We start from the raw sequence: 13,274 nt of genomic DNA, 5'->3' as shown, positions 1-13,274 counted from the left end.
GGCGTGGGAGGACCATGATGCTTGGGCCGAAGCTTCAGGGACTGAAGGGGCAGGCCGACGTGGAGATCTCCCTTCGCTTTTTTCCTTCCGCTTGCAGGGCGATTAGCCAGGGGCTGCAGTAGCTTTCCACTCTGCGCTGTGACTTTTACACATTTCTGCCCAGGCGTGCGACCCGCAGCACCTGGCGAGGTGAACACGGAGTCGCAGCCCCCTGGGATCCACTCTGGATGCCCGGGCCTCTGCCCCTCCAAGCTCTCTGGGTCTTCTGAGGCTCTGTCGCTGTTTGAGGATTGGGTTTCCTTAACGCAGGGCTTCCCCATCTTGGACAGGAGGAGGAGTCAGAACCCCTCCCCTCCCTCTCTCTCTCTCCTCCTCCTCCACCCACGCCAGCCCGATTTTAATCTAATCTTTTATTTAAAGTCAACAGAGGAGCAGGAATCCTGCGCTCTTGCCCACAAGATATTCTTTAATAAGTCCCCAACCTCTGCCGAGAGGGGCAGCCTTAAGGAGCCTGCCTGTTTTCTCCTTGAAGATTTAGGTAGCAGGGAGTAGGACGCTTCGAGGGTTCCGGCAGAAGCCTGAGCGCTCTGCGCACTTGGGGAGGGGAGTTGGCCGGAGACGGGGCGGGAGGGGTGGAGGACGACTTGTGTAGGAGAAATGAATTCTAAAGCTCAAGAATTTAACACAACAGCACCAACTTGCAGAGCTTTGTATCAAACCGGGAGCCGTTCCGAGGCACTAAGCCTTCCAGATCCCCATTGGGGAGAGCGGGCAGGTGAATGCCCAGCGTGTGACCCTGGGGAGGGAGAGTCTTGGGTCATTATGGGATGTGCCCATTGACTAGGCGCGCCCGCACGCACCCTCGGAGGAGACAGGATGAAAAGATACTCCGTGCCCGCATCCCGGGTCCTTGGCAGGCGCCTTGCCTATCTCCCTTTCCAATTGGGCGAGGGCCACTGTTCTCTGTCGTTCCCAAGGCACCTCCGACCTGCTAGGACCCATGATAGCTCCCAGCCTTTCGCCCCCTCCTGCCTTTTCCATTTCTTTCCTCCGCCTCCGGCCGACGCCCCCAGATCTCTTGGGCTCGCCCTTCCTGAAAGTAGGCGAGGCCCAGAAGCTGAGGCTGGGGCGAAGACCGAGGAGGGTGGGAAAGGGGAGGAGCGGAGTGTGGCTGCCCGGGGGCGTGTTCTCCGCTAGCCCCACCCCTGGGTGCGCGCGGCGGTGGCGGCGGCGGCCCAGCCTTGCTCTGAGAGACAGGTATCGCTTAGGCGCCATGTTGTGAGCGGAAGTGGGGAAGCGCGCGGCGGTCGCTGTTCTGCTGGGAGCGGGCGCGGGAACCGGCGGCGGGGGGCGGAGCCGTAGTCCCAGCGGCGGAAGGAGGAGAGGAAGAAAGGGGCGAGACCCAGTGCCCGGCGGCGGCGCAAGGCTCTCGCTCGGCGTGCGGGCGTCTCCAGCCAGGCGCTAGGCATTCGGGCGATCGGTGTCGGCGTCGAGCCCTCTGCGGGGCCGCCGCTGCTGCTGCTGCTGTTGCCGCCGCTGCCGCTGCCGTGGGGCTCGGGCGGCGACGGAGCGGGGCGGGCGGGGAGGGAGGAGGCGGTGAAGGCAGCGGGCCGGGGGGGAAGATGCCGCTGGCGCAGCTGGCAGACCCGTGGCAGAAGATGGCTGTGGAGAGCCCGTCCGACAGCGCTGAGGTGAGTGCAGCGGGGCGGCCGGGGTCGGCGCGCCCCCGCCGTCTCGCTTCCCTTCCCGGAGCTGGCCACTTGGCCCCTTCTCCCGCTCGCTCTCCCCCGGGTCCAGGATTCCGGTTTGGGTTGTTGGGGTTGGTCTGTTTGCCCGTCTGTCTGTTCCTCCCACTCGCACCCTCACCTCCCTCCCTCGCTCGGGGGGCTGCCGGTGTGGCGGCGCGTGGGGTGTGCAAGAAGCCAATTATCATCAACTTTGCGTGGGGGGAAGCGGTAGGCGGAGTGGGGGGCAGGCGAGGAGTTGGGAAGTTTGGCCCTGCCGGGTCGGGGGCTTCCTTGGATCTTGGCCACTTTCCGGGGGGCCGAGGGTAGGCTATGGATTGGGTTCAGCGGGGAGCAGGGAGTCTGGCCGAGGGAGGGGGTTGCTGCGGGCAGACTGGCGCACCGGGGCATGAGTGTCGACCCTAGGGCGTTTCGGCAAGGGGTGCCGGACAGCCAAGGGTTTCGCCTCTCCTCCTCTGCTCCAGCGCTTTCTGCTGCGGCAGGGGACAAAGTGGAAGCCTAAGGTCTTCTGTCTCCCCCTTCCCCCTTGTTTCTGAGGTCCCTGCGAGTTTAACTTGAGTTCCCCGTGCGTGGAGGCATGGAGGTGAGAGGGTGATATTCAAGGAGATCAGCGGCTGCCGTAAAGGGCTTTCTGGTTTCCTCTCCCGGGAGCTGGTGACCGTCCCCGAGACACTCAACCAAGTGCCACGAACCCATACAGTACACCCAAAGAGGGGGCAGAGCAGAATCTCCCCGGACGCAGCGCAGCCGCCCCTGTCCCAGAACCAACTCGGGGTCTGCGACAGTAATCCAGACCAGAGCTGTTCTGGGTATCCGCGCTCCCCTCCGGAGTGGAAAATCAATTCCTGATGGTGGCGCGTCTGTGATTCTTCCTTCTTGACTTTTTGCTGTCTACTATCTCCGCAGCGGACTTTGGAGGATTACAGGATGATAGGCTGCGTGTGTGTAATAGTTAGTGAGTGACCCCATTTCTGGAAAGCATGACTGAAACGCGGGGGTGGAATGGGGCAGGCTCTGAGTGGTGTACTTGGCGGCAGCCGCTGCCCTGCAGTGTGAGAGGTGGATAGGGTTACTGGTTACGTCAGTAAAAGCCAGGCTCAGTTTGATCTGAGATGCGGGACACTTGCATTCTCCGGTATAATGGAGGGGGAGGGGGATCAGTTCAAATTGCTTTTCAGTTTTTTCCCCCAGTCACCTCCGCTGCTGTATAAAAATGTTAACTTGTTCTCCTTAAGGCGAGCAGAGTTGTAATAATGCTTCCGATCGGTGCTTAGTATTTTGTGTTTTGGATCGTACTTCAGAACCTAAACTAAAAGCTGCTCTTCCATTGGAAACACAATGATACTTATTATCTAAAAGAAAGAAAAAGAAAATCATTTTTTAGGACTGGCAGATTTACAAGAATTTCATTTAAAATTGTTAGCTCACCTAATACTAGAAATCTTTTATAAGCAAGCCAAATTTGGAATGTGTAATCATCGTTTGAATGGATAGTGTGCAAAACAGTATGCCAGAGGGCTGGTTTTTCCCTTTAACTTCAAAAATGTTTTTGCATTAAATATAGGCAAAGGTTAATAAATGTTCTCAAAGCACTGAACTTGTGCAAAGAACTTGAATTTGCCTTCAGACTGATTTTTTTTTTTTAGATAGACATTAAAAGTTACAACTCAGATCCACATTTCTGCTTGGCATGTTTCAATATGTAAAAAAGATTATTTCAAATTCTACTTTATCCTTTTTCTGTATAGCATGCATTTGGATGAGGTAGGCACAACACTAGTATTAATTTACTTAGCACCTACTCTATGCCAGGTACTATGCTACATTCTGTTTGATCTTTTCCTTCATATGACCTGGTAGGACAAGGTTATGGTCTCCATTGTTAGAAATTAGGGAACCAAGTCTCAGAAGTTAAGGGCACAGAGATTATAAATAGGAAATGGCAGAGCCATCATCTGAAGCCAGGTGGCTACAGTTCAGGTGCTTTGCTTTATATTAGGATAACTACTTCAAATCCTTTGTGGAAAACTTTGGGCTATAAGTACATAAGCAGTAGTCAGAGGTCCTGTATTTTTCAGAAACAAGTCTCATTTATTAAAGCCTTGTTATTGCAGTTACTGTCATGTTTTCCCAAACCTGGCAGATAGAATTCTACAATTTGCCATTTTCTTGTTATTCTGTCATAAAGTATGTCAAACAGAGCCAATGTTGCCTAGATTTATTAAAACTAGATTTTGACTAATTTCCTTTCGATATTTTGTTTCCTTTGGTTGTTCATGATCTGATACCATTTGGAAAAATAGAACCAGTGAGGAAAGAATTGAGAATTTCCACTCCAGGCTCTAATATTGATACCCGCTATTATGCCGTCTCCTCGTCAACAGGCTTCTGGCGGAGAACAATTGCACAGTACCAGAATAACATCAGAGGTTTTGTTTTTGTTTTGTTTTGTTTTTGTTTTTAATAGTCATTTACTTGAGTAAGTACATCAGAATTTTTCTCTCCAGGCTAAAAGATTTCCGGGTTGGTCTGTATAGACATTTACATCTATGATCTCAATCCTAATAGACTTTCAAGAACACTTGAAAGCAGATACTTTCTTTTCTGTCCGAATCCTCAGCACTTAACACCATGCCTGGCACATACGTATTATGGACTCGCAAAATATCTGCTGAATGAATCATGAAGGTCAGGAATAGGGTACTTAGGAATCTTATCTCCCTTCTTATCATTTTGATCTCATGTTGAAATATGAACAATTTTAAAAGACCTGAGTGTCTCACTAAAAACACAGGCCGTTTCTTCATTCCTCTGCACCGACCTTCCTGCTTTGAGACCTCACAGGAGTCTCATGGTGTTCAAAACAAAAAAACCCTTGTGGTTGAACTCAAACGTGGGTTATAACATGAGAGGCTAAAACTAGGCCGAATGTTTAAAGAAGCAAATTTAGGATAATAAAGGAAGTACTATGTAAGCAAAGTAAGGGTTGGTGCAAGATAAAAAAACAATCGCTTCCTAAATGGTCTAGGTGAATTCAGAGCTATTTGATGAGATATTTAAAGATGCTCCTTTGTTTTCTGGATATTTGACTGTTTGAGACAGATATCAAGAATTGTGACTCTTCCGATCTGTCAGACAATATTTACTAGATCCTAAGCTTGAACCAGATGATTCTTTTTTTTTCTCAGTAGCGATAATGTAGATTAAATGGTAATCTAAGTATGAGCAATTTTCAAACTAATAAAATTAAGGGGGGTTATTTTTGCGCTATAGAAATGTATAAAAATAGTCACAATAATGTGTTGTATACAATGTGTTGTATAAAAATAGCCACCTTGACTTCCTCTAAATAACTAGTACCCACAATGCATTGAAAAATATTAACTATAAATCTTTTATTATGAAAAAGTGAGACCCTTGTGTTAAAGCTCCTCTTTAGAGAATGTGCATGGTATAATATCCTGTAGTACAAGTATAGTGTATATATAACATAGTACATAGATTCTATAGTATTTCTGGCATCAGTATTAAAGTTTCTTATCTGTAGCGAAAATCTATTAAAGTATGATCCTTGATTTTGAAAAAAGTTTCTTAAGTTTCTTTACCTTTTTCATTTTTACCACTTTTCAGGGTTGTTTTCATTTCCTCAAAATGAAAATGTGGGGAGAGGATAGGGCTCGTTACATGTCACCTACTAAGGAACTGTGACACATTCCTGAACAGGGCATCGATTTCAGTGATTATCATGTGTCATTTTTTTTATTTTAGTCTAGGAAAATTTGCTTTATTTTGGCAGCTTGACCCTGTACTTACAGATTAGATCCAAACTGTAAAACTGACTGGGTACATTTAAATTTTTAAGATAAATAAACTTATCAGATTAAAGAAACGAGTTTAGGTAAACTTTGCCTTTTCTGAAAATCCCAATAACTACATCCTGTATTTATGTTAGAAGATTGCATAGTTGAGATGTGCACTCCTGACCAAGGAGTTGACACTGGGTAAATTATAAAATGATCAGAAATTTAGATCCCTTATCCAGAAGTCTGAATTGCAAAAGAATTATTCTGAAGTTTTTTTTTTAATTATCCACTGAAACATTCATGACATTGTGATAGTTAACAAGACTTGCTCTATAGTTCCATGCTGAGACACATGTGATCTGCCAGGCTGTAAATGATGGGGTGAGGTGAAAGTGTTTCGGTGCGCTCAGTGCACACTGGGTGCTTTAGACCCAGTAGTTCAGGTTATAACGAACAGCAGTGACATCTTGGTGGTCTCACTGGTAATGCATGATTGTGTTAGTGCTCAGTTAGATGTTTTGATGGAGAACGAGTTTTAAAGCATTGGAATGCAATATGTACAATATATGTTACACATCCCATTCTCCAGTTTTCATAGGAAAAATAACTGCATGTTAATACCTAACATTAGATGCCCCCCCAATGGTATTTTTTTGTAGTTAAGATAGTGACCTCTATCAATTTAAATAGTTATTAGATCTCAAATGTTCTGGGTTATCAATTTCATGTGAAAAAGCATACAAGAAAACCATAAATTTTTAAAATGAATTTATTTGAGAGGCACCCAGAGAGCTCCCGGCAGTGGAATCACTCCCAAAATGCCTCCAAGGACCAGCCCTGGGGCTGAAGCTAGGAGCCAGGAACTCAGCCCAGGTCCTTCACAATGGTGGCAGGAACCCAGTCACTTGAGCCATCACTGCTGCCTCCCAGGGTCTGCATTAGCAGGAAGCTAGAGTCAGGGTTTGGAGCCAGGTATGAATCCTGTACTTCACTGTTACAGGGTGCAGGATGTAAACATCTTGTCCTAACTGCTAAGGCAAGTGCCCACCCCATAAATCTTTTTTTTTTAGAGGACATAAATCCTAATTCTTGAGTAAAATGTGTTATTTTAACAAAACAAACACAAATTGACTATATACATCTTATAAAACAATTTCATTAAATTATTTATGATTAAATGACACATTTGATATAGATGTATTACATGGATGCATTTTGTCCTGTACCTGTTTTATAAAATGTATATAGTCTACTTTTTAAAAAATATTTATTTGTTTATTTATTTGAAAGTCAGAGTTACACAGAGAGGAGAGGCAGAGAGAGAGAGAGAGAGAGAGAGAGAGAGAGAGGTCTTCTATCCGCTGGTTCACTCCCCAATTGGCCGGAACAGCAAGAGCTGAGCTGATCTGGAGCCAGGAGCCAGGAGCTTCCTCCGGGTCTTCCCACATGGGTTTAGGGGTCCAAGGACTTGGGCTGTCCTCCACTGCTTTCCCATGCCATAGTAGAGAACTGGATTGAAAGTGGAGCAGCTGGGACTCGAACCGGAGTCCAAATGGGATGCTGGCACTGCAGGCAGCAGCTTTACCTGCTGTACCACAGTGCCAGCCCCTATATAGTCAATTCGTGTTTTGTTTTAGTCATAAATTGGTACAGATTATAAATCTATCATTAAAAGATAATTAAACGTTATTCTATCATTAAAGATAATTAAATCTATCCTTAAATGATGTATTTATGTATATTTTGGCCTATATTTAGCAAATACATTAGTTACTAATAATTATTTCAATTTTACTTATCACCTTAAAATTTAGAAGGACCTTGTTAACATAAGCTTTGGAGCCATAAAGATGTTTGAATTCTAGCTCAGCTAATTAATAACTTTGTAACCTTATACAAATTAGTTAATGTCTCTGCTTCAACATCTTAATCTATAAACTAGGGATGAAAATAATATTTACCTCTTCTGGTTATGGTGAGGATTAAATGAGATTTTAATAAATGTAAAACATTTGATTCGGTACCTGGTTAAAGTGTTTAATAAATAATAGTTAAAATCAATCCTCTCTTACAGAACTGTCTGAGAAAGTTCTTTGTTTTTCCTCTGAGGTAATTTTTTTTAGACCCAAGCAAAACAATTAAAAATGATTTATATGATTCCTTTAAACAGAATCACTGTAATCTGTGAATGCAATTGTAAGGCTAACATGAGGAGATATCTCTTAAATCTTGAGCTTTGGTATTGTTCCCTTCAAAATTAACATTAAAGGGGAAAAACAGATAAATAATGCTGTGAAGAATATGTTTAGAAGGAGGGGGAAAGGGAAATATGCCCACATTTTAACACCACTCAAATTGGAAGGGGTTAAACAGTCCGTGGCATATCATAGTTTAATTGGTGGGTTTTTTTCTTAGCAGTATATAGAATAGTAGTTTATCTTAAACTTCGTAGGGAGTGTCTTACAATTGATAAAATATGGTATATCCTGTGTGTCAACCTCTTAAAGGTAATATGTCCTTCTAAAATGGCTAAAGTCAATACATAACTCCAATAGATAAGATTGTAACTTTTTTCTGAAACATACCAAAATAAAATGTGCATATCTTTTTATATTTTGGAATCAATCAGTTCTGTTCAGTTTTAGGGACAGAAATTAATACGACATACCTTTCTCTACTTTGCAATAAACACACTTGAATCTGACTTGAATATCTGGATTTTCCTGTCTAAAAATGTAATCCTTATGACTTTGTGGTGCTATTTGTCTTTCTTAGGTAGTGTTGGTACTTAATGAATTCAAAATAGTACGTATTTTTCAAACCAAGAAGTGTCTGGAGATGTGATATTTAAAAGTGTATCTGTGTCCTCCAACAACCATCTTCCCTTCTGAGAAAAACAAGAGAGCATGTTATAATCAAGTGTTTGGGAAATGTGGAGTGAAACAAGATTTAACTAGTGTCTTCACTGTATAACTTCTTAGAAGCTTTAAGGCAATATTATACACAATAAATCTGGAGTATAGATGTAGTACACAACACTTGAGACTCAGTGTTAGAACTTCTTTTTCATGAACCACCTATTGAGGTCTCAAAACACAGGTGTTTTTGCAGAACACAGTTTTGGAAAGTCATAACTACAGTAACATGATCCAGTAGTGCTTGTGAATGGCTGTTACCTTTGATTTACTATATTGCGGCTTTTTTCTTTAACTTTTATGAGTTTTTGTTTCATTTTGAGTTGAAATCTAAGTTTAATTATGTAATAATTTTTTATCTTAATAGTGATCTGAAAATTTAAATATAATAATTGAAATTAAAAATTTAAACATTTTTGGTTGACCTGATCATTAATGGTCATATTTTACTTTAATGTCATACTGGTTGCCCCTACTAAATGTCCCTTATATTGACTTGTTCTGTATCTTATCTGTAATACTGTTTAAAAATTCTCTTTTATCATATGATATCAATATGCCTACCTCTCCCATTCTCCTTTTTAAACTAATTGCTTCTAACTTGACGTTATTAGAAGGAAGATAGCTAGGATTAGTACATTTTGATGCAACTTTTTTTTGAAGATTTGTTTATTTATTTGAAAGAGTTAAGCAGAGAGAAAAGGAGAGGCAAAGAGAGAGAGAGAATCTTCCATCCACTGCTTCACTCCCTAGTTGGCGGCAAGCTGTGCTGATCCGAAGCCAGGAGCCAGGAGCTTCTTCGACACCCCCCCCCCCCCCCCGCCATGCGAGTGCAGGGTTCAAGGACTTGGGCCACCTTCTGCTTTCCCAGGCCATAGCAGAGAGTTGGATTGGAAGTGGAGCAGCCAGGACATGAACCAGTGCCCGTATGGGATGCTGGCGCTGCAGGCGGTGGCTTTACCTGCTGTGCCACAGTGCTGGCCCAACTTTTTTTTTTTTTTTTAAAGATTGATTTATTTGAAAGGCAGTGTGACAGAAAGGCATAGGGAGAGAAGGGAGGGAAAGGAGGAGAGAGAGAGAACAAAAGATCTTCCATGCCCTGGTTCCCCAAATGCCCTCAACAGTAAGCTCTGGGCTAGGCCTCAGTCAGTAGCCAGGAACTCCATCCTGGTCTCTCCAACATGGGTGGCAGGGGCCCGAATACTTGGGCCATCCTCTGCTGTCTTCTCAGGTACATGAGCAGATTGCTGGACTAAAAGCAGGGTAGCCAGAACTCAAACCGGCACTCCCAACATGGGATGTCAGTGTCCCAAGTAGCAACTTAACCTGCTGCACTGCAGTGCCAGCCACAGTGCAACCATTTTTAACTTGGAAATATTTTGACTTCATCTTTAAGAAAAAGCCGCAATTTTCCAAATCATATAAAATAGCATCATCACCCCTTTTTTGGTCTCTGCCCATCATGTACACATAGCTCTGGCATCAAGGGTATTTTGCTGGGCATATTACCTAATAATAAACAGTGACTTTTTTTGTTGTTGTTGTATCATAGCAAAATGGCAGAAGTAGTGGGATTACCTGTTCTGCACATTTGCCTCCTCTCTTGAAGATGTCAGCGAGAAAGTAAGATGTGAATGAACTAAAGAACAGGCAGCTGTAAGGTAGAAAGCTAGCTGACTATCCCAGCCGGGGTCAGAGCTCTATGTTGTGAGTCCTTTTTTGTTATTCTCATGAAATAGTGCTAGTTTCCTAAATATTAGGTACACTCTGCTCAAATGAAAATCCAAAAGCACTTTTAGATGTCTTGTCATTCTCTATTAGTATAAATAGAATTAAATCCATGGCATAAGTGAAATTTCCTCTTCTCAACTAATGGATCTGTGGTCTCTTACACACTGTAAAAATTAGTTATGTTTTGTCTGCCACATAAATTGATTTTTATAATCTCACATATGACGATGATCTCATCTTCAAATCTGACCTGGTCATCTAGAGTTCTGTGAGCTTAACTCTAATCCTTTGGTCCACAACGCTTGTTACAGGAATCTTGGTTCAGTCATTTGATATGTGTTAGAAGCAGATGTCAAATGATAGCCTGAAGCAAAAGATCATTTTGACATTAATAGATTGAAGTACATCTCAAGTGCAGTGGTTTACAAAAAATCTAAACTCCAGAAATCTTGTAAAACCTATAGTTAAAAACCTTAGCTACTTAGAATGTTATTTCAGTTCTTCACATTTAAAGACAGAGGCATCTACCAGAAAACAAAATAAAGCTTCTTTATCATCATTGTTAATACTTTAGCCACTAGCCAAATGTTGCTACTGGACACCTGATGTGTGACTGAGGAACTGACTTTTTTATTTAATTTAAATTTAAATTTAGTAGTTGCCAGTGGCTCTTAGCTACCATGTTCTAAATTACAGAATTTAAGCAAATTGAGCTCCCTTTTTCTATGCTATTGTATTTGCAACTCTACATTTTATTACTTGTATTTTGAAATTAATAGGCCAAGGCTTTTTCTAAACAAAAATATTTGAAGGGTGGGCAGGTTAGGCTGCCACTTGTGGCTCCGGCATCCTATATGAGCTCCGGTTTCAGTCCAAGCTGCTCTTCTTCTGATCCTGCTCCCTGCTGGTGGTGCCTGAAAAGGCGTAAAAGGTGGCCAAGTACTTGGGCTTCTGTCACCCACATGGGAGACCCGAATGGAGTTCCAGGCTCCTGGCTGATGTGGTCATTTGGGAAGCGAACCAGCTCCACCACCACCCCCTCATCACCCTGCCTTTTAATAAATAATTTTTTTTTTTTAATTTTTCATATGCTTTCTCAAATGATGTGTAGTCAGGTTTGTCTTGTTTCTTTCTTTCGTTCCCTGGAGATTTTGGTAAACTTTGCTCTATGATACGTTCTCCTCAAATCAGCATTCTGCTCTTCCTACAACTTCACTGGTTTTACAGTGACACGTAATTCCAAAGCATAGGCAGAAATTCAACTATCGAAAAATGTTGCAGTAATAAGTTTCCTCTGGTGGGCTGAGTTTGCAGACAGAGGCATGAAACAGGATAATTTTATGATAGAAAAACATAATTATATTCTGTGTTATTGGATGAATAAATTATTGCATGGTAAGTTTAATATGTTCTTTTCACTATAATGTGCTAATTAAAACTGGAAAAGTAGAGTGATATATCTTGGAATGTGAAAGACTTTTTTTAAAATTAGGCATAGAATTTTAGAGCCAAGAACAATTTAGCCTTGTCCTATTTGAAAACTGAACCTATTGAGGCAGACCCACCCCCAGGTCATGTGTTGACAAAGTCAGAGCCAGGGTGTGCAACACATTTCATTTCACTAAAACTTATTTTGCCATTGAGAATATATTAATAAAACTTTGAAATGATTTTATCAGATATCTTAAATACAAATTCTGAAAGAGCCACAGTGCTTAAAAGCACAAATATTACATTTCCTCTGCTTTCTTTCTGTTTTCAATTCCTCATTTGCTATATCAAAGTGCCCAAATCCAAAATAAAGTAATATACAGCCTTGCCTTAAGTTTGATTTATAAATCTGAAAAATACAGTTGGTTCTTAGTTTACAAAAACAACTTGAGAAGAGTCCTACCTGCAAATAAGTGGTGAGTAGCAGGGGATGTCAAGACCATTGCTCGCTCTTTCTCAGGTGAGGAGGAAAAGGAACTGAACATTTACTGAATGCCTTTGTATACAGTAACTTGAATGAGGTAGACATAATTGTCCTCAATTTACAGGTGAGGAATTAGAGCCTGGGGAAATGAAGTAAACTGCTCATGGTTGCAGAGCTAATAAATGGAGGAGCCCGCATTCAAACCCTAGTCTTGCGGTTTTGCAAATTCCAAATTCCCATTGACTTTCCACTAGACTGCCCTGCTTTAGTTAAGAACAACATCTAGATAAGTGACTGTCCAGATGAAATCTGCTGCAGGGGGGAAAGCAACCAGGTGGTTTGCTTAAGTAGCTATTTGTGTGGGAATGTAGAGGATAATGACCTAGAGAGGTAAGTGCTCTCTTGTATATGTGCACCAGGAAGCTCTCGTGAAGAAGATGTGATCCCGGCATGAACTAGGAATGGTGCTCACAATAGAGACAAGGTTGACGTGGTTTATTAGAAACGTTAGTAGAGTTGATAATACTATCCCAGTACAGTGTGGGTTGTATAGGCTTTTGTGAGCTGGCCTTAGATGGAGTGTTTGACGTTGTATGGGAAAATGCTTTGAGATATCTAAACACCTGTCTTAACAAATGGAACAGCAGCTCTCCTTACAGAGGTACCTAGATGTATGCTTGAGCAAATGAGATCTGTTCCTTGCTGTTTATTAAGTCACTGCCTGTTTATATTTGCATCTTTTCAGAAAAATCTATATGATGTTCCCTCAAAGTACCAGGAAACAGAATGTGGCTCAATCCTTAAAAGTTAACACTTATGTTTCTATAATATAAGAAAAAGAAATTGCAAAGAAAAGTTACACAATAATTGAGGGTTTTTTTTTAAACTGTAAACTCTTAAGTCAACTAACCCTAAATAAAATTTTAATTGAGATATAATTTACATACCATAAAAATGGCACTTGTAAAGTTCAGGGGGGTTAACAATTCACAAAATTGTGCATCCGTCAGCACTTTCTTCTAATTTTAGAACATTTTCATCACTCCAAGAAGAAAGCCCATATTCATAAACAGTCACTCCCCATTCTGTTTTCCCTCAGCCAAGGCAACTAATCTACCTTCTATCTCTGTCAGTTTGCCTATTCTGGACATTTCATATTAATGGA

The 13,274-nt window shown here is 42.3% G+C and overlaps 1 protein-coding gene across 7 annotated transcripts in view; it reads left to right on the top strand.

Moving 5' to 3' along the window:
- The first annotated feature begins 1,146 nt into the window (after positions 1-1,146).
- Positions 1,147-13,274, top strand: part of RPS6KA3 (ribosomal protein S6 kinase A3) — a 112,264-nt gene continuing 100,136 nt past the window's right edge. The window contains exon 1 of one of the 7 annotated variants that reach the window (XM_070067183.2): positions 1,147-1,257. Coding sequence is in view for 1 of the 7 variants with exons in the window: in XM_008272439.5 (XP_008270661.1) it covers positions 1,623-1,691 (69 nt within the window). In the remaining 6 variants the exon portion in view is untranslated. Of the gene's footprint in view, positions 1,692-13,274 lie in introns of all 7 variants that reach the window. The other 6 variants (XM_008272438.5, XM_070067182.2, XM_008272439.5 and 3 more) reach the window with 6 other exon arrangements.

Source organism: Oryctolagus cuniculus, chromosome X (assembly GCF_051225735.1).
Source record: "Oryctolagus cuniculus isolate XC-2025 breed Fujian yellow rabbit chromosome X, ASM5122573v1, whole genome shotgun sequence".
NCBI classification, from domain to species: domain Eukaryota; kingdom Metazoa; phylum Chordata; class Mammalia; order Lagomorpha; family Leporidae; genus Oryctolagus; species Oryctolagus cuniculus.
Note: the sequence above shows the minus strand (reverse complement) of the source record. Positions and strands in the feature narration are given on the sequence as shown.